Source organism: Accipiter gentilis, chromosome 4 (genome assembly GCF_929443795.1).
Source record: "Accipiter gentilis chromosome 4, bAccGen1.1, whole genome shotgun sequence".
NCBI classification, from domain to species: domain Eukaryota; kingdom Metazoa; phylum Chordata; class Aves; order Accipitriformes; family Accipitridae; genus Astur; species Astur gentilis.
In genome coordinates this window covers 23365473-23391321 of record NC_064883.1, presented here as the reverse complement: position 1 = coordinate 23391321, position 25849 = coordinate 23365473, and the positions used below count along the sequence as shown (strand labels likewise).

The following is a 25849-nucleotide window of genomic DNA, read 5'->3' as shown; positions in this document are numbered from 1 at the left end:
TCTCCTTCAGCAGAAGCAAAGATGGAGCAGGCTGTGAACATTTAATCGACAGTTCAGACCTGGAAAAAAAAAAAAAAAGAGAACCCCCAAAAACAATTACGCTTTGGCTGGCTTCCAGTGAGTGCAAAACTTACATTTTTACAGTTTAAAATAAAAATATGTTGCCCCCAACACTTGACTTCCGGGGAACACATCTCTGCATAATTAATGCTATTGCATCCAAATTCTAATTTATGCTTTTTAATTATACCAAAGGCTCAGTGAATAATTAATGCTAGCAAAACAATGGGTCTGAAATGTAAACTGAAAAGGATCACTTTTTAATGGGCTTTGTAGATTTAAATAACTAATGAAAGCTATTTAACTGTTTGATTGCAAGTGTATTTCCCCCTGATACAATCAAGTATTAACCACCATTATTGAACAGCCTCTCAAGTGGAGAAATGTTAGCTCAGGCTACCTGTTTTCACAATTGGCCAATCCAAGTATACCACTGTACAGTAACCCACCCGAGCCATATGCATGCAGGAAAGAGATTTATTTGGATTTTGCTCTGTGGGAGGGACTGACATGTCATTGGTATCATCTGTAAGATGTAAAATCAAAATTCCAGGCACAAAATTCCTCTTTGACCTCCTGTCTTCAAGCAGGTCAGTTCATGCAAGTTTCATGGGGAGATTTAGAATTGAATGTAAAGAAATACAATATAGAATTCATTATCCCCGAGTTCAGCAATTTAAGAATTAAGGATGTAGGCCAGGTTAGTAATTTAGAGCCTTGCAGTGGTCAACAGAGAGAGATAGCACCTCTGGAGAGTTTCATCTCATACTAAAATAGGTTTTTGAAATAGATGGGATTAATCACCATTTGGCTGTGGCTATCATTTTTCTATTTCTTCCAGAGGAAGCTTAGGTTACTGCCTTAGACTGTACAGCTAACTTCTAGACAGTCTAGTTTAGGGAAAGTTAATTTCGCTAGCAACGGCAGCCTCTAAACTACCATGTGAGAAAGACCTACTGTCACCAGCCTGATGGCATAAAGACCAGGGCAGAGCGTAAGGACTCACAGCGCAGAGCTGTCCGAAGCTCAGCGTGTCACACTGACAACCAGCACCCCTGCTGCTTGGCCAAGTCTCAGGTTCAAAATACATGACGCTCATTAAGAAAGTCCTTCCACCTCTGAAAGGCTCAGAATGTGCATTTGTGTTGATCTGGTGTGCCCAAAGCCTTGCCTCCACCCTGGCATGGCTCCTGGAGCAACGCTGGGCAGCGTGATGTGCTGGGAGCAGGGTGTCCCAGATGTGCAGTGTGTCCCGGGTTTGGGGTGTCCTGAGTTTGTCACGCAAAGGGTGGTGAAAGCACGTAGACAGAAGACGGCCCTGACTCCATAGCATAGAAAGCCTGGTGTCAGAAAGTACCCATTTCTTTAGGTGAGTAAAATGTTAGAGCAAATGATGAATTACTGCAATCCCTGGCAATATATTACGTACACTCAAGTAATATCAGCTTGTCAATACCAATATAAAATGAATTGCCTTTACCAACTTTTTCGTTCATGTTTTCCATATTACAAGTTTGCTTTTTAAACTCTAAGGTAAAATTAAGAAAGTGTCGTAATAATAACAATATAATGAAGATCTTTTAAAAGAAATAAGGTTCACAAAAGGCTTCTGCCAATTTTGAATATCAGGCCCCTTGTTTAAGTACGTTATTTGGAGCTCAGTAACTTTTGGCTCCTATGTTTTAAGTTTTCTCTTTTACCTAATACTATACATTGAAATCAAAGTACTTGACTCTCCAGAGCACCCATCTGAGTCATTAGGGAGACACGGAGGGGGACTACCTAGGAACTAATTGTGTTTCCCCTGTTTTCAGCTGTGTTTGCTGAAGCCTGGACATGAGCTAGTTGAGCTAGTGCTCTTGTCAGTGGTTGTGGTCTGTGTTGGGTTGGTGACAGTTACATTCAGTTTGGGTGGTCTGGATGGTGTGTCCCTTCACACAGACATGCGGAAAGGACAGGGTGGCACGGAAAAGGCTCCTGCTGAGGTGGCTGTGCTCCAGGGAAATCTCAGCCAGCCATAGCCAGCTGCTGCCTGGCCCTGCTGAATATTTCATAGAAGGTAGAAAGCAGAAGACAAAAGATAATCTGCCTTAGTATCAGCCTAAAACTAGTTTCTTTCTTCTGAGCAATAATACCTGAAAGAGCAGACACATAATTGGTGCAAACTGGGACAGCGCTGTAACAGTTAACAGACTAACCTGTGTACATCCACCTGGTGACTTATGTCTTCTTCATTGCTCAGCTTTCCTCCCCCAGAGCTAGGCAGCGTCCTGCCGGTATCATTTTACACCCCCATTCCTCTCTACTGTTCTCACTACAGTACCTACAAAAAGTAGTGGAGAATAACTATGCAACTATTTTATTAAACCCAACTTAAGACCAAAACCTCCTTGCTGTGTGCTTTGATACTGGGATGGAGCCCGGTGATCTAGCAGTCCTAGTCGGTCCAGTGTTTTTAATGTGGATGACAAAAATAGCTGCTGAAGCATGAGGTCACAATCTGTAGCAAAGTGTCTTCCTTTGCTTCTGCCTTTGCAGGACTATGCTGAGAAGGAGAAAGCTGCAGCCAAGGCTCTGGAGGATGTGAAGGCTAACTTCTACTGTGAACTGTGTGACAAGCAGTACCACAAACACCAGGAATTTGACAACCACATCAATTCTTATGACCATGCTCACAAGCAGGTAAACCTGACGAATGTCCATGCATATTACAGCAGTCCATCTTCCTTCTTCATTGATTGTGGGAGGTTTCTAAATTCACTCAAGTAGAAGACAATTTAACATCTGATGCTTTTTTACTTCAACGTGCTATTTTTTCATTAAAATAAAATGTAAAATACTCATTGTTTTAATCTTCACCACAATTTATTTAAAGCCCCTTTGACTGAAAGATCACTGTCTATAGTTTTAGGTAGGTGCTCAGTACCAATATTCACACTGAGTTTGTTGTATTTAAATGTGGAATTGCTTATAAACTAGAGGGAGGGGGAGGGATCACTTCCTCAAATATCCAGGTTCCTCTTTCGGATGCAGAATGCATATGACCACAGTGTTTCAAGCTGGTCATGCTGATTCAAGGACAGAACAGCAGTTTATTTTTTTTAAAAATGCATATGTTTCTGAAGTTGAAATCTATGTCTCATAATGTTTCTCAGGGTGGAATATATTCTGCCTTGCATGCAGAACATAATATAAAATAACAGCTACTTTTGAACAACAAGATACTGGATTCTTTGGAAAAGATAATAGACGCTAATTGTTTGTCATTGCTTTTGTATCAACTTTATCAGATCTATATGTGGTAGGTGTATCCTACCCATACACACCTATTATCCTTCTATGTCTGCTTCCTACATCCTAGTTTTCCTCCAATTTTAGCAAAATCCATATTTCAGTTGGCATTACAGAACGAAAGTGCAATTAATGCACATAAACAGTCCAGAATTAGAAGAAAATGTTTGCAAAGTTCAGGAGTGAGCATTTCTGAACCTCTGATGAACAGATCATAACTGATAATCTAAGATGTAAGAAGTTAGAACACATAACAGGATGCCATAGATGTACATTTTTCTCCTGTTTTCTGCTAGCGCTTACATGCGTTACACAGTTCAAGTTCTTGTGTATTGTGTGTATTCAGGTTGCCAGGGTATTAGTGTCTTCTGGGTGATCACACTTCTGGGTGCACCAGGGTCAGCATCTACCTTGCAAATATATGAATCATTTAGAAGCTGCTGGTATTTCTGACAGAGGACTAGAAATAGTAAATGCTGAGTAAAACAAACAGCACTAAAGGCAAAACTCCTCACTCTCACTGCAAGCAATCTTATTGTCTTTTGCAGTATTATAGAGGATGTAAATCAGCCTGGAATTTTCTGTGTGCATCTATCACAGCACTGCATTAAGAAACTGCCTAGCGTCTGCAACCCATCATGCTGAACCATCCCGCTGAATTCAACCAACCCAGAGTTAGCTATCCATGCATATTAATGGGACTGTTTTGGCCCATCACTCCCAAAACAGAGCTAGATTCATCTAATGTACTTATGTATTAAATCAAAAGCAATTCCTCACATCACCAATCCATTAATTAATCCATAAAAAATGGTTATAATAATGCAAAACAAATGCTTTTCCAGACCCTAAACATGTGACTCTAATCCCTATAAATCCCCATTTGCTGCACAAAGAATTTTTTACACCCTTCAGCTGTTTTTTTAACTCACCAGAAATGCATCTGAACTCAAATGGATCCATTTGTGCCCTTCTCTCTTCACACACACACCCTGCAAAGAGCAGCTTATGCAAAACAACACAACCTGCTTGATGCACCATCTATGATTGGGTTGTTGAGCAGGGGAGGTTTTGGCAGCTTTCTGTTATAAAGGGGAATGTTTAAACAATAAAACCCTTCTTAATTTTTAGGTAAATTTAGTGCTTTAAAAGCTGCCAGACATAGTACTGGGAGCTGAGTCTGCATGGAAATGCCTGACACATACAGAATATCAACTGGCAGTGCAAGCTCACCCCATCCTGCCCTTTCAGATGTAGTTCAGAAGCTCAGTTAGCAGAGGATTAGCTAGCTACCCTCCTGATGTGACAGGGTAATTCAGTTTCTTCTCCCCTCTCAATTCCTGACTGCTCCGCCAAGTCTGGGAACAGCATCAGTTTGCCTCTAGGAATAGTGTGGATGCACCCTTTTCTCTGACTTTTATAGTCGGTCACGGAAGAGCCTTTATTCTTCTTACTTTTATCAGAGTAATCTTCAAAGAAAACAAGTTTATGGTTTCCTGTGGTTTTAGTTAGCTTAGTTTCAAAATGTTTGTTCTGGGAGGGATTGTAGCCACCAGAAAAGCTTCTTTCTCCTAAGGTATGTTTTCTGTTTCCCAGCAGAAATTTGAGGGTACTTTTAGTCATCCTCAAGGATATTTTCTAAGCATCATTCTTCTAATGGAGAGTAAATTAAAATGAGGGACTCTTGACATCTCAGTAACAATACAGTGTAGTCCTCCCACGTGATTTCCCATTTAAATTCTACTACTTCAAAATTTGTATTAAAGTGGCAATGCTGCTTAGAGAAGATATAAAGGCAGAAAAAAGGATATTGCACTGAGTACTTCTGTTTCTCTTCCAGAGGAAACAGATTTCTTTCAAAGAACTATGACTCTAATCTAACAGTTTTATGGTTTTATAAAATTAATTTTATGATCCGTTTTCTTATCTATGATTTCAACCAGTTGTTAAAGCAGAAGGTACTGAGTCCTGGACCTAGCAGTTGGCATACCAGCCATTGCCTTCCCTGTCCTCAGAGAACTGCAAAATGTTTTGATGACAGTCTGGCCTTGTTTGCATAACTGGTCTTTCTGCTGTGTTAGGTTATTCTAAAGCAGTATACTCAGAGAGACTTTCTCTCTCTCTCTCTGCATGCCACATACATTCATACTTATTATGTAAAAATACTACATATGTATGTGTACATATACACACACATATGCATAGAAAGAAAACTTTGACAGAACATCAAAGATCTTCCCTGCCCATATTTTCATTATCTTCTAACAGTGTAATAGCCCTGGAGGGGTCTAATATGATTTATATATTTTTGAGTAATATTGACTGAGTATTAAGCAGCTCTTATTTCTTTGGTTGTCTTGACAGCATTAGTCTTAATTAATGTTGCCAACATCTTTCCTGATGCAATACTCTATAATAATTTTTCACTGATATTACCTGTTATTGGAAATTAATTACTTTCAGTGCAAGGCTGGATAAAGTGAACCCAGAAAATCTGTTTGAGTGGAAGGCTGTGCTCCCTCCCACTCAGCTTTACCTGAGCCCTCTGTTGTTAGGCCTGATATTTAACAAGGCTGGTGTGGGAGTGCGGCTGACTTTCCTGGGAGCACCTAAACTTTCATCACCGTACAGCCCTGTGCATACATGTCCCATTGGCTTAGCACGTACCAGCTAACCCACTTGAAATCAACAGCTTTTTTCCTCTGTGTTTTTCCTTTGCTATGGGATCTATGACTTTATAAATTCCTGGGCAGCAGTCACGGGCAGTAGCACCTTTGATAAATCTCTAGTATCTGTCATGAAGCATCAAGGTGAACGATGCTTGCTATCTCTTGCTTGCTGTGTTCTCCGCAACAACAGTTAACTGCATCAGAACTGATTACCTTGGCTCTGTCGAAACTATCTGAACGTGGAAAAGGATAAGGTTCCTGGTGTGAATTCGTTCAAAAGCGATTAGTATATAGATAATCAATATAGGCTGCTGCCTGAAAATGTAATATATGTGGATGTATGTTACATGCTAAGATGAGAATAATATGGAAGTATAGAATTTTTAACAGGGTTGTTAAGTAAGTCATGCGTATCTATAAAAGGAAGCCAAACTTGAGCAGAGGTGTCTATTTGGCTAACGTTATTAAATGGAATCTTTTAATACCTCCAGGTCGTGCATAGCATTCATCTGTTCAGTTAATGTCGAAGTAGGTGGAGCTTTCAATTTTTGTATAAATAATCCTTAGCAATCACCAAGGCTTTTCAATGTCAGAAAGGAGAAAATCACAAACCTGTTCCATGTACTGCCATGTAATAATTGTGATGATAATGATAATAATAGAAATAAGCAGCAAAGAAAAACAAGACTGTATTGCCATCTTGGGGTTTCTAATGACAAAACAGGTCTTTTAGTTTTGTTGTCAAATTTTAGCCATACAGTTAAGTACATGACATTCTCTCATATGAAAAAAAAATCTAAATTTTAGTGTTCTTGAAGCAGGCAGCACCGTATAAGTAGTGCTGAGCAGAACCTTCAGTCTACACTAGTTCACACGCACATACCTGTATCTTAGTATTTAAATCCATGCATACTAGCACTTGGGTATATTTTTTGCATGAAAGTCTGATTTAGTGTGTACAGCTGTGGGCACTTGCCTTTAAGCCTTTATGGTGCTTGTCGATTTAAATTCTAATTCAGGCACAGATTTAGCTCCTGTTAAACATCAAAGCTAGCAAATATACTTACATTTTAGCTAGTGTTGCCTCTACCACCTAGAAAGTGCACAGATAAGTGAACACAGAGAAAGCTCCAGGAATGAGTGTAATGCTGAGATCCTGTTCATTCACCTTCAGGGTGTTTTTTCCAGCATCTGTATGTTTATTGGAGGAAAAGTAAGTCCCGTATTTTGGCTGTAGGGTACACCTCTCTTATTACCCAAACAATTTTCACTTGGAGGAAAGGAAACTTGTTTGGCAATATCTGAGAGATTTCACCTTGGAATCCTGGATATCAGGCAAAGACAGCAACACCAGGAAACCTCCTTCTGGACAAAGTATCATATATTTACCTGCAAGAACACACTAACCAAATAGAAACGGCTGCCCCAGCATGAAAGTCCGGTACTATGTGTGCTAGTGTAGCCTCTGCTTTTTTACCTTGATATATCGGTGGACCCACTGTCCCTCTTGTACTCTCAGGTGGACAAGGCTAACGTCCTTCCCTGCAGCCCCACTTCTGTTTCTCTGCATCAGGACACTGGCCGTTAAGAAGGGCCTGCTTTTTTAGGGCCAGGTTTTGCACATGAGGTCTGCACTCTCTGTGGCCTCCTCAGAAAATAACCAGAATGACAAAAGGCCTCAGCATTTCTTGCTCTCAGTTAGTAGGAGGTGCTGTCCGCAGCCATCAGCATTCTGCTCCTGTAACCTCACAAAAAACACCTTGGTTTGATGCTTGTTAAGAAATACATGCATACTTTTAATAAAATTTTCACATTTGTCACATCCCTAGTAGGAAAGCCAGATCCAGAATTGTATTAAAGATAAAAGAAAAGGAGTCAAGCAAGAGAAACAGTGATATGATGTTAGATTCACTCAAACAGCTGGTTTATAAGTGGACTTGAAGTGATAAAGGAATTTTGTATGTGGAGTAGTTATCGTCCTCCTATTTTTAGGTACCAATAGACTGCTATGCTCAAAAGCAACAGAAACATACAGAAATTGTTATGTGTGTGCAATTTGGAGGGTGTAAATTTAGGCCCATTCCTGAAAACAACTGTGAACTTTCTAAGATGTATGCCTATAAGCATGCCCACAAAAAGAAATCAAAATATTCTGCATAAAATGAAGGGTGTTCAGATGTTTTACGAGAGGGGTTTTAGAGATGAAGGTTATTACTCATTATTTATTTTTTCCATCTTCAGAACGTTTACCAGAAGTATCTCTGGTCAGATTGGATGCTTCTGACAGATAAATCAAAACACTGAAAGTATGATTCAATATGGTCAACAGTTTCTCAGATTTTTCCACAAATTATTCTTTAATCTCAGTGAAATGCCCATTTATTTTAGCTTTAGGCAAATGTATTACCGGTTTATTACATTAACCATTACACAGTTATTTAGAGTGATCATCTGTATACCCCTTATCAGGCTCTTCTGCTTCATCAGAATATTTAATTTCTCTTGAATTTGGGGGTTTTGATGCTGAGGAATTCTTAACTGTTATTTTATTCATTATTCTACAATACACATACTGATTCAATTTTCCCTGCTCCTTCCTTTTAAACTCATCTTTCTCTTCCATTGGAAATAATATACTCTTTACATTTCTGGCATAAGTCTTGTTTACTTTCATGTGAAAACCAAAGCTAAAAGCAAAGAATTCATTTCTATAGTCTATCGTATCATTACAGTATGTTTTTGCCTTAAAGACCCACTGTTCTCTTGCTCATCCTGAAACCAGTTATTTTCTTATTGTTGCTTATGCCTATGCCATTTATTACATTCTCTAATTTCTGTTATAGCTTCACACTTTCTTAGCTTTTCATCATACATTGATTTTGCAGTGTGTGTTCTTTTTCACACTCCCCAAAATTACTTCCACTCTGACTGTAACTGTTCCCAAAGAGCAGGTTTTTGATAATTTCTTGCTGAATAGTTTTCATTTTCACACACTGCCTTTCCCATAATTAACTTAAAAAGTTCTTCTCATTCTTTCAGAATTTATTCTTCTGAAGTAACTCCTTATAGTCATCCCTTTTTTCCTAAATCAGTTTTGATTACACACTAGATTACTCCCTGGTTTCTACTGGATTGTTAGATACAGAACTGGATGTGATGCTTATAATTAAGGGTTCCAAACACTTTGCATTTTAAGACCCAGGTTTCTATTGCTCTCAGAGATTGAGCTGAAATTTTCTTTCTGGATCACAAGCTTTAGTAAACTATAATAAAATAGATAGTATTTGCAAAGTCAAGAATAAGGAAGTTGTAAGGTACGAGAATCAATACTGTTTGGACGACTTAATCTCATATTTTAATATATGTGCTCTTTAATAAAATCTTTACTCTCAGGTTGCATGTCATTTTCCCTAAGGAAAACTCCCTGACTCAGTATTGAAGATGGACCATACTTGAGGAATGAATCCACCTTGTGCAGGGGATAAAGATGTTGGTTAGAAAGGAACTGATGATGTGAAATGAGGGGGAAACAGAAGGAGAAATGGGGTTAGGAAGTAATTATGACAAAAGGTGTAATAGATACAGAAATTGCAAGAACAGAAAGGCATGGAAGTATCACTCTGAAATGAGAAGACAGTGAAAGGTGTGCACAAGAAAGGGAAAAAAAGGAGTTACAAGAGGAAGGACCTGGAGAAAAGATCCACAAACAAGGGAAAATACCAGGATAAAGCACAGGAGGAGACTCTCAGTATTCAGCCACTTAGAGCCACCAAAGTCTAAGCCATTCCACTTAGCACTGAGGAACTGAGTGAATCAACCAGATAGATAGGCTATATGAAAACCACATTTCACAACTCTAATTTTGTTAACATGAATACCACAGATATATTGGTACAAAATATTGTACTGAAAATAATACAAAGGACTTACACAACATAAAAAATGTCTAGGGTCTGAAAAAAAGCAAAGAATGAAATGTATAATGCTGTTGCTCATGTAAAATTCCATCTTTTACCACTGATAGATAAGACCAAAATTTTCTTGGCCTGAATGCTTCTTTGTGTTATTTAGAAATAGAGAAATCCTGCCTTTCTAAAAGCATGTTTGCATCACAGCTGCTGTGCTTCTAAGTATCTGCAATCCAGCATCTTTGAAATGCTGAAGTAGCAGTGCAGTTAAACAGACAATCTATGTCACATCACAGAAACTAATGTAAATAAAGGTAACATAAAGCAATATGGGATGACATCAGCATTTAAGGAAAGGAGTAGTGTACAGCATATGAGCAAAAGCAGAATATAAACAATATGATAATTCTGTGGCATCACTGTACTAAGAATATTTATTTTGCCAGTTTGAAATTATCTTAAAGTGAATGCTTAGTTTATAATATGATGGAATATTTTCTTAAATGTTATGAGGGGAGGCTTGTATTTATAGCTATGCTACACAGAGATGCTTCAATTGCGCACTACAGCAAGTGCATGTACCAGAGTAGCTCCAGAGCAGCAGAAACAACATTATCAAATACCACTGAGCACACTCCAGTGATTGGGCGCGACTCGAGGCAACAGATTCCAAAGAAATGTCACCAGAAACAATCCTTTATTTTAAACTTACCAGTCTGTGCAGATCAGTGGACCTTATTAAGAACTGCTGAACCTGCTGCCCTGCCAATGCTTTGCTGCTTTCTTATTACTCAGTGATAAAGTAAATAAATTGGCAGTATTCATCCTTTTTAAATTGCACGTTGCTTAGAATAATGAGATTCCTGTCATCATTAGCCCTCAAAAAAACTTCTTGCAAATAATGCAGAGCTGCTTTTAAATTTAATGTCTTGATAAGCTGAATTGTTAAATGCTAGATGCTGTGGAATTACATTTGGTGTTCTTTAGAATGCATGCTAATTAACATGTAAATTAGCAATTTAACCCTCTTTAAATTGGAAAAAAACCCATGGGACACCTAATTTCATACTTGTTAATGATGGTCCAACGACTGTAAGATATTTCTTAAGCATTTCATTATATAAGGTATTACAGAAGTGTATTATCAGATTTTGGCATTTAAGACATAGCAATAACCAGAATATCAGTTAGAGGAAGTGCTCTCCATTAATGCCTGTGTTATTGTCCTTTCTATTCTTCTCAGAGGGTACACTTTTTAATTACTAAAGTTTTACAACTAATTTTTCAAGCAGAAGGAATAGTTGATGCAGTGTAATGGGTGGCTTATTCAAATAAACAAGGAATCTGAAAGATTAGATTTGTAAGAAAACCATGATGCCAAACCACAGACAAATATGGAAATCTGCCCCAAAATATCAGTTTAGGGTTTAATTTGTCCAATAATTCCCCGGACAGAACATGAAGAAACATTTTCTTATTTAATTATGTATAGACGAGATCTGCAGTAAATCTGGTTGAAATTCAGCATTTCTGGTTCAAATAACTTCCCATTGTTTCAAACTTTGCTTCCATTTGAAATATGGATAAGGAAAAATTCTCAAACGAAAATAATTAAAACATTCTGTTATGACTGATTTAACATGGTAATTACAATGTAAATTCAATAAATTTTGAAACAAAAGACTTCTGAAACATTCCATTCAAATAAAAAGTGTTTTTGAGCCAGTCATACCACTTTTTCATACTGTGTAAAAAGGATTGATTAAAATCAACATATTGCATTTTAGTTCTCAGTTCTGAATGCTAATATATGCAGTACACAGGATATTACTCAAGAAAATGGGATAGATATGGAGAACCTAAATATTTATGTTTAAATTATTATTCCCATTTTCAGTTAACCTTTAGGGCAGTCAGGCTGGAGTTGTGCCTGTATTGTTTAATGAACAAGATAAATTATATTGGGTGTTGCTGGCCTTTTTTTTTTTTTTTTTAAAAGTCTGTATTCAGATTTCTTTTCCACTTTTTAAATGACAGTAGTAAGGACAGAAGCAGCAAAATATACAGCAAGTTTTCTACCTACTTCTATGTAAATTGTTACCATTCATGCAAAAATGTCTATTCACCATGAACTAATAAGGACTGGGCAAGACTGAACACAGACATACATTATATTTCATGTGCCAGCTTTGAAAGACTGGCAAACATTAGGTAATGTTGCTTATAGGCCACATACATACTTTGCAAATTATTTGTTGTTGTTGTTGTTAAATCAGTAGATCTCGAATAACCGGTGTTATCTTAAGGTCAGGCTCTAAAAGTCTTGCTTCAAATAGTGAGGTGATAAGACAAAGCACTGCCAGATGCTGTAGTTGTCTTTGATTGCTGTCTGTACACAACTACTTTAATTCATATTTGTGGAATGACTTGCAGAATAAAGTACTGTTCAGCCAATTTAAGGGACCTGTTGTGCAGGTTACAGGACATCTGTACATATCTTACCGGGGGCAATTCTGTGCTATAGTCAGCTTTTTGGAAATACTGGACAATTAGCTTTGCTAGCAAAATGTTTTACCCTCAAATGTTCACAGAAAAATTATGTTCCTGTCAGCTTCTGCATAACTTTTAAACAGTGCTCTCTTGCTGATATCGTTCCCTCCTCTGGAAAAATAATAACTCATCTAATCCCATTGGCATGCACAAAGTATATCTGGTGCTATGAACATCTGTCTAGAATCTGCATCTATTATAGTTCTGTTCATTTTTGACTGTCTGCACCTTCCATGCAGTAATTAATGTGCAAGAACGTAGCTGAGCAATTGATTCCTGTGGAGCTTTAAAGTCAAGCTAATCAACTATGTTTGTGTTCGAGGAACTGTACAATGTGCCTTGTACATCTTTAAGGGGCGTTCATAGCAGAAACAAATATCTAAAAGCAAACAGAAGCATATATGTGCATCACCAAGACAGCAATAAAAATGGTGAGATTAGTCATTTATTACCCTTACTTAGTAAAAAACATTAATTAACATCTTTTAACATGTCTCTAAGGGAAAAATAAAGGAGGTAACACAGACTAATTATCATTTCACAGCTTTTGGAATTTCATAATAATTAGGCTCCACCAGGAGCCATTAAAAAGATGAGGCGTCTTTAAGCACCTTTTCAGATTAAATTGCAAGGGAATATCTAGAGAAATGTAGACAACGTTCATGTGAGTACCAAACAAATATATTATCACAGGTGATGGGACAGTAAAAACTAAATGTTTCCTGAACCAAAAAAGTTGGCAACTAAATACGTGTTTATCAGGAAATGCTATTTTTAGAGTAGAATGGCTTTGCAGGAACATGAGAAGATCAAAACCATTCTTCATTCAAAAGGTTTACATCATTTAGTTTTAATCAGGTTGAAATGGTTCATAAAGTTTAAAATACTTCGCTTCAACAGTGTTACTTTAAAAAAGATTTTAAAAAATTTCTTGTAAAGTATTTGCAAATACTTTAAAAATATTGTTACGTCTACACATATTTACTATTCTTGAGATAACGATGAAAATTGTAACTTTAAGGCATTATGTTTCATTGCTATTTACATGCATTGACATCAAGTCACCTGGAAGCACTTGAAATTTTCATTTTTTAATAAGTTTTCAAAATTTCACCTCTCCTAGTAAGAATAAAAAGTAAAGAAATCCCAAATATCAAAATTTCCTGCAGAACAGAAATTCTTTAAACAAGTGTGTAAGTATAGAGGAATTGACAGAACCCCCCTGGAACCCTTTAGGATACTTTATGCTTGTAGTTAGCATTTCTCTGCTTGTTTTCAGCACTTAGCTTGTTGATGGATTCTTAGCACTGCTTCCTTCAAACCAGACACTTAAATACTGATGTCTAAAAGTGCAAGTGCAGTCACATTCCATTGCTCTGTATTTACACTTTCCATTTAGGATCTGTGGGATTTGGCAAGGTAGTATATCATAACCAGCAGAAGTGATAAAACCTATTGCTTGTATTCTGAACCTGCCCTGGATCTCCAGTCTTAGATAAGGATCTGATTGTGTGAATATTAAAACATAATTAATCCAGGAATTATTGGGTAAAGTAATATGTTTAGGGGTAAAACTATACAATTTATTAAATCACATAATTACTAATACCTGTATACAAAAATATGGCCTAAAAGGTAAAATGTAATTTTTAACTTTTAAAAGGAACCCAGAATATTCAGATTAACCTCATCCTGTTCTTTATTTCAAAGCAAAATTCAGTCTTCTCATCAGCTTCTAATTACCATCTTTTCTGAGTTCTGCATTACTTTTATATCATTTGAGCCTGGGTTACACCAAACATTCAATTCATTGACGGAATTATGGCTCTCAATAGCCCATGTGATATTCTGATTTCCTTCCCATTTTGAAATTTAGCACAGCATAATGTCCCCTTGCTTGGTTAGAAAAGAAAATGAAGATTCTGACCTGCAATTTGAAAATAATAATAAATTGGACCTGTACACATGCAAAACAACAAGTCATAGCCTAATAAATCTGAACATGGAGCACGTGAGAAGTGTACAATAACTGTTATAATGATTTTCTGTTATTTCTGGGAAATGATCACAATTTTTAATGTAAATCCTTATTTATTTTTGCACAAGGTTTTTTGTAAAAGCTAAAGCAATAATACCTGTAAAGACAATGGAATATTTTTTTCAGAAGTTAAAGTGATAATGTATGATCCAGTTGCCCTACTTCTCCTTGTGTCCAGAATAATTTACAGTATTAACTCACCTAGTTCAAAGAATATAGCTATCACCATATTGTATCTGTGTTGGTGCATACTTTAAGAGGATTGTTGTTCCATTTGAGTACATAAACTCACAATCTTTCTTTTTTGCAAGAAATAATTAGAATTCAGGGGTGTAGAAAAGTATAGATTACTAGAACAAGAAGCCACAGTATAAATAAAAGATCAACTTCAAATTTTAGAGGAATAAAAATTTCCTGGGAGGGAGTAGCAGAGTAAAGCTTGCTTAAAACGTTGTTTGTGTCAACTGGCAGGAAAGAATTTGAGAAGTGACATAAAGTATTTCAGAAGCAGTGAGTGATAGATTAGCTTTATGTATTAAAAATGACCATTTCTACATGAAAAACTAGATGTGTTTATAGTATCATTTGATGTAAGAGTGAATACAAGTAGACATAGTCTGGAGCATGGGTAAGAGGGGAGTGGGGGACATTAAATGTTACCTCCCATAGCTCCACAACTTACAAGGGGATAAGAGAAGCACTTTGGGATTGCTCTTGTAAAAGTGCACCATGCTCATTTCCACCCCCTTTCCAGGGAGCAGTTTCTAGAACAGTATTAAAAATTGTAAATTTTGGAATCACAACTGAAGGGTGTCAAGTTGCAGCTCAGCGATCTGTTATGCACCAATGGACTGAACTGCATATGTTGACCATGTGCTTGCTTTTAGCTCCCTCTCTTAGTAAAAGCCTCAGGCGCTGCAGGTTGCTACAGCAGTACATTCAAGGGGACCAAATACAAATAAATTGCAAATAAATAATATTTTAAGCACATGGCAATAAAAAGAGTACTAGATAAGCCAAAATATCTTTGCCTTTATAAACTGGAAAATTAGGACATCATTCACTCTGCACAGTTTGGTCATCTTTTTCCATGACACGCTGAATTTGCCTAGGAAGCACCTTATTGCTTTTGTTATTTCAGGGGGATATGCTGCTGAACTGGGAAGAGAGATAGATAAGCCAAGTAGAGGAAAGAAAGAACAGTACAGTCAAAGGAGAGAACACATATTAATAATGAAAGACAAATTTGGAAAAGAATTAAATACAAGCAAATACATATAATCAAAATAACTTATTTTAATCAGTATAATTTACTGCGTTGTGTTCTCAGAAGATTGTCTCAGATAACCAAAGGCTAAACCAGGCTATTGCAGGAGTGAATTACCCTGGAAAAAAAATGGGACATCTGTTCATCTCCTTCTGTAAATAAACCAAAGACTGGAACATAAACTGCTACTCCAATCCCATGCATGAAGAAATTAAAATTAACAGATTATCCATCTGAATTTGCTTCCTCTGTGGGCCTCCCTTCTGTCAAGAATAGCACAAAAATACTTCATCTACATTATGGGTCTCTAAAAGCTGATCTTTAATCTATATGTTATTAGCATTATGATGATCGACACAGGCATACAGGAAATTAAAAAGCCAAGCAATTCTATTTAGTAAATGCAAATAAAATATTTGCCTATATTTATATAAATAACAAACAGTAACATACACTTCTTGAAGGAATCTAGTTTCATAAAGGTGAATGAGCTTGCCAAATGGACTGGGAGGAGGAATTCAAATGGAAACATGTGAGAGAGTCCTAGGAAATTTTAAAGAGCACTTGGCAGATGGTTTAAGAACCCAAATCCCACAACTGAAAAAACCCAAATAGGTTATAAACAGCTGATCTCATTTAGAAGGAAAGTCAATTCTCTGTAGCTTAAATGTATAATAAAGGAGAGAAAGGAAAAATGGATGGTAAAGATCATAAATCAGAAGTGAAAAAATTGGAAAAAAAGTGATGGAGGAAGTAAAAAGGCAAAAGGAAAACCTGTAGTCGTCAAAGGTGAGGGCAAGAAGGTTTCTGAAAGTATATTGAGGACATAAAGAATATTCTGCTCCAATAGAAATGAATTACTTGTTAGCAGTCATGTAAAAAGGACTATTCAACGCAGATTTCTGTTCTATAATTGGGTTAAAGCCATATGATTTTGTCGCATCTATGATGTTTATGATGTGATGTACCACTCTACCAGTAACTAAAAAGGTTATTAAACAACATAATCTAGAGCTAAATATTTTTTGTATCAGCAGGTTCAGGTGACCAACATTTAAGTATTAGGAAAAAGATGGCCATAAACTCTCTTAATCATTTATGTTGATTTTTAATATGTCTCAGAGCACTAAAGAAAGATGCATCGAGCTAGAAGCTAGACAATGCCATGATAGGATTTAAAAAGAATAAACAAGAAAATCTGTCACCCGCCAGGGAAAATACTGGCATGACTGATGCAGGACTCCATAAAGTATTAAAGAATGATAATGTAATTAATTTAATTTAATGTTGTTTATGTAAAATAGATCTTGTCAAAGTAACTTGATTTTTCTCATTTTATCTGTTAAAACATAGCAAATCAGGATGTCTTCTGTCTTGCGTTATTGAAAAGTTTTGATCAGCTGATTGCAAAAATCCTTTGTGGCCTTTTCTTATTGACAAAAACTGCAAGGTAATGTGATTTATCAGACGTCCTTTACTTTGAGCAGGGATAGTATTGCTGCTAGATCCCTGGTTACCTTTAACTCTCATCCTCCAGAAGACATCAGTCTACTTTAGGCAAATGCAAGAGAAAGAATATTTTAGTTTTGATTGAATTAAAAAAAAAAAAAACAACAACCATGTAAAATACTTTTTATGGATAGCTATTACATCCTATTAGAAAAAGCAATATTTTACTTCCTTGACATATGAGATGAGGCTTCTCATTACAGCTGCCATTAATATCGTTCATGCACATATTGTTCACTGTTTGCCCTGACCATACCTTTTCATCTAAAGTGCAGTGAGTGATACCTATATACAACACTACATTTATCTCAAGTGCATATTAAAATGACTCTTTTTAGTGATCAACTTCTTCTCTGGTACAGCACTTCAAAGTCACTGTGTAGTGGTCTGCTGATTCAACTTTCCTTTATGTAAACCTATAGATGCAGCACAATAGTTTGTAAGAGGTTTATCCTTTATGCTTTATTGTTGTTCATGCAGCACTACCATAGTTATCAAGAATCAACTGAATATACATGTAAATAAAATTTAGGCTTAATTCAGATGTCTGGAATCTTTCCTCTTGTTTCAATGGGCTTACAAAGTGTTAGATGTGGTAATTAAACATATATCTGTAAGTGCTGATTCAGCCTCCTCCTTGCTCTTTTCAGAAGTCACTCCATTTCTCTTTGCCTTCATTTCTTCGTTTGTAAAATGATATCACGGTAAAGATACCTGTTTCAAAAGAAGTCTGAGATCTGTCTACGGAAAGTACTATGTAATATCTACATACAGTCATTTCTACTATCACTTTTGTTACTGTGAAAGTCTGATGACCACATTGAAGAAAGTTTGAGGCCAGGCTTTGGACTTGCCTGTTGAATTCTTGGATAATTCAGACTCTTGCTCTTTTCCTTAAAATGTAGGTGATTTTGTATTCCACCTGCCACAGAACAAACAAAAACAGTGTTGAGGCAGGCTTCAAAAAGATGAGGAAAACACTTAAATATTTTTGAAATAAGATTACAAGAAGTACTGAAACTTTTGAAAGGAGCTAGTCTTGCACAGGGTCTGTAATACCAGTTTCTTCTCTTTAAACTGCTTAAATGAGAAGGGAAAGGAAATAAAATATATGGCTAAGAAAGAGACCTTGACACCCCAACAAGTGAGGTAATATATGGACATGCAGTGAAGACACAGTCCCTGCCCCAAGTTTCTTATCATTCAAATGTGTTGCTTTTACTAGGTAAATTACTCTGTATTCTGAAGTGGCACCAAATATGTCTAATCAAATTATACAGTGTGCAGCCAGCTTGTTGGAGCATATGACAATAAGTTCAATGGAACTGATATAAACATGGGTGGCCAAGTGGAACATATGCTGGATCCACAAATAGCTCAGGTCTTCAGACAAGTGTGTTGCTGCCACAAAAAGCCTGTTCTGTCCTCTCCCCTATGGAAATAGCCCCCATGAAACCCATCTGTTTCAACTTTACTTGGGGGATTCTCATGAGCAGTACAAATTGAGGTACTTTCATCCAGTGATGGATGAAATCAGTTTAATTAGCAGGAATATTTGCTGATCTGGTTGAACAGTAAGAAGCTCCCCCAGAAAAGACACAGGTGAGGACTGGTAGATCTTGATGCTTTCTGTCATGAAGACCCATTGCATTACATCAGACCATCTTTCCATACTGACTTAACAGGAGTTTCTATGAAGACGTGCGAAAACAAGCCCTCTGAACAGCCATCTGTAATTTATTCTTCTGGTTGGATCTGTGAATATCTCATTCACTTGTAGATGGATTCTGTAGGACCTGCCTGAGGACTGACTTTTCCCCTCTCCTGCTATCATCTCATTCCCTAACCCAATCAGACCAGGATATTTTCTTTCTGTCTTCCCATTCACTCCCACTAACGATATTGAATCTGTTAAGATTGACTATAATATAAGCTACTCCAAAAAATTATCACACATTTCAAAATGATCTATAGCTATTTATGGGTAAAACAAATGAAAATTTATCAGCTATTTTTGAGCTTCATATTTCATGGCTAATTTCTGTACATAATAGACTTTCCAATTTATTTTTAGGATTTTATTTACCGGAGTAAAAGCAATTTCCTTCATTGCTGTTTCCTCCCTTTCACTTAGAGAGCTAATACCGTAAGCTTCAGACATGAAGTCTAGTTATGTTCTCTAGTAACTATCATTCTCATTTGATGGTTTGCAGTGTGAATTCATTTTGCAAACAATGTCATTGGTTCCAATGTTGGGGTTAGACCCAAGAGAATAATTATTGAAATTCACGGTCCTTTTTTAACTCATTTAACCCTTCTATGGTGAATCTGTTTAGAACTTAATTAAGGAGCTCTTCAGCAAAGCAGAAATCAATCTTTAAAGCCCGACAGGCACTCAAACACATTAGTTCATGAACTTAGATTCAGAGAAGGCTCTCTAAATATGACAGGAGACATATACGTAATGCTGACTGAAGAAAGCAGTGGTGTATACTACATTTTTAATTGGGGCTTCAATGCATTACAGAATGATGAACATTTTGGAGAATGCATTTTGAATGATATTCTGGAAAAAAAAGTCTAAATGTAAGTGGAAAAAATAATTTAATTCATAATAACATGTTATTTTCTAACTTAACGCATGGAAATTTTTTCTTCTTTTTCCCAAATCTGCCATCTATTTACATCAATGCAGTTACACTACTGTGAATAAGAAGACGATTTGCTTCTCAGTATACTTGCAGCAACAGTTATTTGCCCCAGCATCTGAAGTAGTTACACTGAGAACCCCTGTTAGATCCATGTACTGGGATGAGCATGGCACCTGGCAGAATGCTCAAAAGGAGGAGTAATGCGTTCCCCCAGTACTCTGTTCCTATGGTCCTCAAATTGAGAGAGAGTGAATGAGAAAGCAATATAGAAAAAATGGTTCCTGAAGCCAGACACCCCCTGGAGAGCAAGGGGTGGCAAATCTGGCAGGGAAACACAGATTATGAAAACCATCACTGTATTCTTGTCAATGTTTTATACAAAAATCCAAGATGTCTTCCTCAACTCTCTTTCTATTACATGTGCCCAAAGTATACTAATTCAAAGTACTCTTTTATGCAAACTGTAGACATTAGTATTATCTGTAGCAATGAAAACGTACCAATAGCATTAATTTCTTCTGTCTATCAAAAGTCTATGCCTGAGATGATAGAATTATAGAATAGTTTGGGTTCTTTAAAGGTCATCCAGTCCAACTCCCCCTGCAACAAGCAGGGACATCTTCAACTCGATCAGGTTACTCAGAGCCCCGTCCAACCTGATCTTGAATGTTTCCAGGGATGGGGCATCTACCACCTCTCTGGGCAACCTTTGCCAGTGTTTCACCACCCTCATTGTAAAAAATTTCTTCCTTATATCTAGTCTAAATCTACCCTCTTTTAGTTTAAAACCATTACCCCTTGTCCTATCTCAACAGGCCCTGCTAAAATGTTTGTCCCCATCTTTTTTGTAAGGCCCCTTCAAGTACTGAAAGGCCTCAATAAGGTGTCCCAAGAGTCTTCTCTTCTCCAGACTGAACAACCCCAACTGTCTCAACCTTTCTTCATAGGAGAGGTATTCCATCCCTCCGATCATTTTTGTGGCCCCCCTCTGGACCTGCTCCAACAGACCCATGTCTTTTTTGTACTGACGGCTCCAGAGTTGGAGGCAGTACTCCAGGTGGGGTCTCACCAGAGTGGAGTAGAAGGGCAGAATCACCACCCTCGACTTGCTGGTCACACTTCTTTTGACTCAGCCCAGGATACCGTTGGCTTTCTGGGCTGCGTGTGCACATTGCTGGCTCATGTCCAGCTTTTCATCCACCAGTACCCCCAAATCCTTCTTGGCAGGGCTGCTCACAATCCCTTCATCCCCCAGCCTGTATTGATACTGGAGGTTGCCCCAACCCAGGTGCAGAACCTTGCAATTGACCTCATTGAACTTTATGATGTTCACGTGGGCCCACTTCTGAAGCCTATCCAGGTCCCTCTGGATGGCATCCCACCCCTCAAGCGTGTCAAATATACCACTCAGCTTGGTATCATCTGCAAACTTGCTGAGGGTGCACTCAATCCCACTATGTCATTAATGAAGATATTAAATGGTACTAGTCCCAGTACAGACCCCTGAGGGACACTACTTGTCACCAGTCTCCATCTGGACATCAAACCATTGACCGCTACCATTTGGAAATGACCATCCAACCAATTCCTCATCCAGCTAACAGTCCAACCATCAAATCCATATCTCACTGATTTAGAGAGAAGGATGTTGTGGGGGACTGTGTCAAAGGCCTTACAGAAGTCCAGTGTGGTGGGTTGACCCTGGCTGAACGCCAGGTGCCCACCAAAGCTGCTCTATCACCCCCACACCCCCCAACTGGACAAAGAGAGAAAATATAAGGAAAGACTCATGGGTAGAGATAAGTACAGGGAGATCACCCAGCAATTACTGTCACAGGCAAAACAGACTCAGCTTGGGGAAATTAGCTTAATTTATTACCAATCAAATCAGAGTAGGATAATGAGAAATAAAACCAAATCTTGGAACATCTTCCCCCTACCCCTCCCTCCTGCTTGGGCACAGCTCTACTCCTGATTTTCTCTACCTCCTCCCCTCCAGTGGTGCAGAGGGACAGGGAATTGGGGTTGCGGTCAGTTCATCACACATTGTCTCTGACGCTCCTTCCTCCTCAGGGGTAGGACTCCTCACACTCTTCCCCTGCTCCAGCATGGGGTCCGTCCCACAGGAGACAGCTCTCCAGGAACTCCTCCAATGTGAGTCCTTCCCATGGGCTACGGTTCTTCATGAACTGCCCCAGCATGGGTTCTTTCCATGGGGTGCAGTCCCTCAGGAGCACACTGCTCCAGCACAGGTCCCTCACAGGGTCACAGGTACTGACAGCAAACCTGCTCCAGCGCGGGCTTCCCGTGGGGTCACAGCCTCCTTTGGGCACCCACCTGCTCTGGTCTGGGGTCTTCCATGGGCTGCAGGTGGATATCTGCTCTGCCGTGGACCTCCCTGGGCTGCAGGGGGACAGCCTGCCTCACCAGGGTCTTCCCCACCATGGGCTGCAGGGGAATCTCTGCTTTGGCGCCCGGACCACCTCCTCCCCCTTCTTCACTGACCTAGGGGTCTGCAGAGTTGTTTCTCTCACATGTTCTCACTCCCCTCTCTGGCTGCAGTTTCTGTACCACAGAAACTTTTTTCCCCTTCTTAAATACATTATCCCACAGACTCCAGCACTGTCACTGATGGGCTCAGCCTTGGCCAGCAGCGGGTCCATCTTGGAGCTGCCTGGCTTTGACTCTATCGGACAAAGGGGAAGCTTCTAACAGCTTCTCACAGAAGCCATCCCTGTAGACACCCCTGCTACCAAAACCTTGCCACACAAACCCAATATGTCCAGATAGATGACATCTCTAACTCTTCCCTTGTGCACCGATGTAGTCACACTATCATAGAAGGCCACTATGCTGGTCAGACAGGACTTGCCCTTGGTGCAGCCATGCTGGCTGTCTTGAATCATGTCCCTGTCCTCCATGTGTCTTCACATAGCTTCTAGGAGGATCTGTTCCATGATCTTCCCAGGCACAGAGGGGAGACTGACAGGTCTGTAGTTCCCAGGGTCCTCCTTTCTACCCTTTTTAAAAATGGGTACAATGTTTCCTTTTTTTCCAGTCACCAGGGACTTCACCTGACTGCCATGACTTCAAATTTCATGGAGAGTGGCTTGGCAACTACATCAGCCAACTCCCTCAGGACTCTGGGATGCTTCTTGTCACGTCCCATAGACTTACATACGTTCAGGTTCCTCAAGCGGTCACAAACCTGATCTTCTCTTACAGTGGGAGGGACTTTGCTCCCCCAGTCCCCATCTTGTGGCCCATTCACTGAAGAGCTGTGGGAAGAGAAGTTGCCGGTGAAGACTGAGGCAAAAAAATTGTTGAGTACCTCAGCCTTCTCCTTGTCTGCTGTTACCAGTTTGCCAGTCTTTTTTATTGGAGGGGGGGTATGCTTTCTTTGACCTTCCTTTTGTGGCTGACATACCTGTAGAAGCCCTTGTTATTATTCTTTCCACCTCTTGCCAATTTCAGCTCCAGTCGTGCTCTGGCCTTCCTGACCCCATCCCTACACAACCGGGCAGCATCCCTATACTCCTCCCAGGATACCTGTCCCTGCTTCCACTGCTTGTGCATTTCCTTCTTACCCTTTAGTTTGACCAGCAGGTCTCGACTCAGCCATGCCGGTCTCTTGCCTTCCTTTCCTGATTTCTTACACCTGGGGATCGAGAGCTCTTGCACTCTATGGAAAGCATCCTTAAAGGTCTGCCAGCTCAGTTCTGCTCTCTTGTCCCTGAGGACAGTTTCCCAGGGGGTCCAAATGACTAACTCCTTGAACAGCTGGAATTTTGCTTTCCTAAAATTCAGGGTCCTGAATCTACTCTTCACCTGACCCATACCCCTCAGGACTGTGAACTCCACCGGCACATGATCACTGCAGCCCAGGCTGCCTCCAATCTTGACTTCACCGATTAGCTCACTTGTGTTGGTGACCAGCAGGTCCAGTATTGCATCTCCTCTGGTAGGGCTGTCTATTACATGGCTTAAGAAGTTATTCTCAATGCATTCCAAGAGCTTCCTGGATTGCTTACAGCTTGCTGTACTACTTTTCCAGCAGATGTCAGGGTGGTTGAAGTCCCCCAGCAGGACGAGAGCAGCAAATACAATGCCTCCTATAGCTAGAGTAAGAAGGCTTCATCAGTAGGCTCCCCTTGATTGGGCAGCTTGTAGTAGACACCAACCACAAGGTTGCCCTTGTTGCCTTGGTCTCTAATTCTTACCCATAAGCTTTCAACTCGCTCGTAGCTATTCTTCAGAGAGCACTCTTCACACTCCATCCATTTCTTGATGTAAAGAGCAACCCCTCCACCCCTCTTTCCTCATTTGTCCCTTCTGAAGAGCCTCCAGCCATAAATAGCCGCACTCCAGTCATGGGATTCATCCCACTAAATTTCAGTAATGGCAACTAGGTTGTAGCTTTCTAACAGCATGGTGGCTTCCAACTCCTCCTGTTTGTTGCCGATGCTACATGCATTGGTGTAGAGGCACTTCAGCTGGGCTGTCGGCCACACCACCTTCTTAGAGGAAAACCCCTTAATCAGTAAGATAGCCAGCCTTAATACCCTCTGTATGCAATTAAAAGAAATAGGTACTTTTTCATCTCACTTTATCCCTCTTGTTTTAGACAGCTGCTTTAAGAAGAGGCGATTAGGTCCCTAAAGTACTTATTTCTTTCCAGTGGTTGTAAAGAAAATCTGAGCAACTACTATAGGAACCTACATTTGGTCAGATAAATAGCAATCCAGAGAAACATTCACTTGCACAAATCAGTATCAAAACTCTGGAAAGAAAGTAATCTCAGTAGTGCAAATGCAGTCAGCGGTGAGTATGTGTGGTGGGTTGACCCTGGCTGGACACCAGGTGCTCACCAAAGCCGTTCTATCATGCCCCCTCCTCAGCTGGACAGGGGAGAGAAAATATAACAAAGAGCTTGTGGGTCAAGATAAGGACAGGAGAGATCACTCACCAATTACCGTCACGGGCAAAACAGACTCAGCCTGGGGAAAATTAACTCAATTTATTACAAATCAACCAGAGTAGGGTAATGAGAAATAAAACCAACTCTCAGAACACCTTCCCTCCACCCCTCCTTTCTTCACGGGCACAACTTCACTCCCGGATTCTCTACCAGCACTCCCTAAGTGGCACAGGGGGATGGGGAATGGGGTTTATGGTCATTTCATCACCTTATTTTCTGCTGCTTCATCCTCCTCAGGGGGAGAACTCATCACACTCTTGCCCTGCTCCAGCGTGAGGTCCCTCCCACGGGAGACAGTCCTCCACGAACTTCTCCACTGTGGGTCCTTCCCAAGGGCTGCAGTTCTTCATGAACTGCTCCAGCATGTGTCCTTTCCAAAGTGTGCAGTCCTTCAGGAGCACACTGCTCCAGCATGGGTCCCCCACGGGGTCACAAGTCCTGCCAGAAAACCTGCTCCGTGGGCTCCTTTCTCCACAGGGCCACAGGTCCTGCCAGGTATTGGCTCTCTCTCGAACACAGGGGAAGCTTCCAGCAGCTTCTTACAGAAGCCACCCCTGTAGGCACCCCCACTACCAAAACCTTGCCACACAAAGCCAATACATTATGCTACAGGTGCTCGTAGGTCAGTGAAAAGCAAGTACTGGCCACAATAAAATGACAATTTTAAAAAAACCAACCCAACATTAAGAATGGGCAGAAATTGCTAAAGTACAGGTATTTGGCCACTGATATTTCATGTCTAGCAAAAGTACGTAGTGAAGATGCAGCTCCACTAACTCACTTGGATCTCCTGGTGATTCATACCAGAGTTCAGGAGGAAAAGAATAGATTCAGCAGGTTTTGAGTGGGTCTTAGACAGAGGAGCCAACATGACTCAGACCTGGTTGTATAAGTAAATCTTTCCATAACAATGAATATTATTTTGTAG

The 25849-nt window shown here is 39.4% G+C and overlaps 1 protein-coding gene across 3 annotated transcripts in view; it reads left to right on the top strand.

Annotated features, from left to right (window-relative positions):
• Positions 1-25849, top strand: part of ZNF804B (zinc finger protein 804B) — a 244613-nt gene that overhangs the window by 206098 nt on the left and 12666 nt on the right. For 2 of the 3 annotated variants that reach the window (XM_049798601.1, XM_049798602.1), the window contains exon 2: positions 2599-2742. In XM_049798601.1, the coding sequence (XP_049654558.1) occupies positions 2599-2742 (144 nt within the window). Of the gene's footprint in view, positions 1-2598; positions 2743-25849 lie in introns of those variants that run through there. The other variant, XR_007505813.1, reaches the window with a different exon arrangement.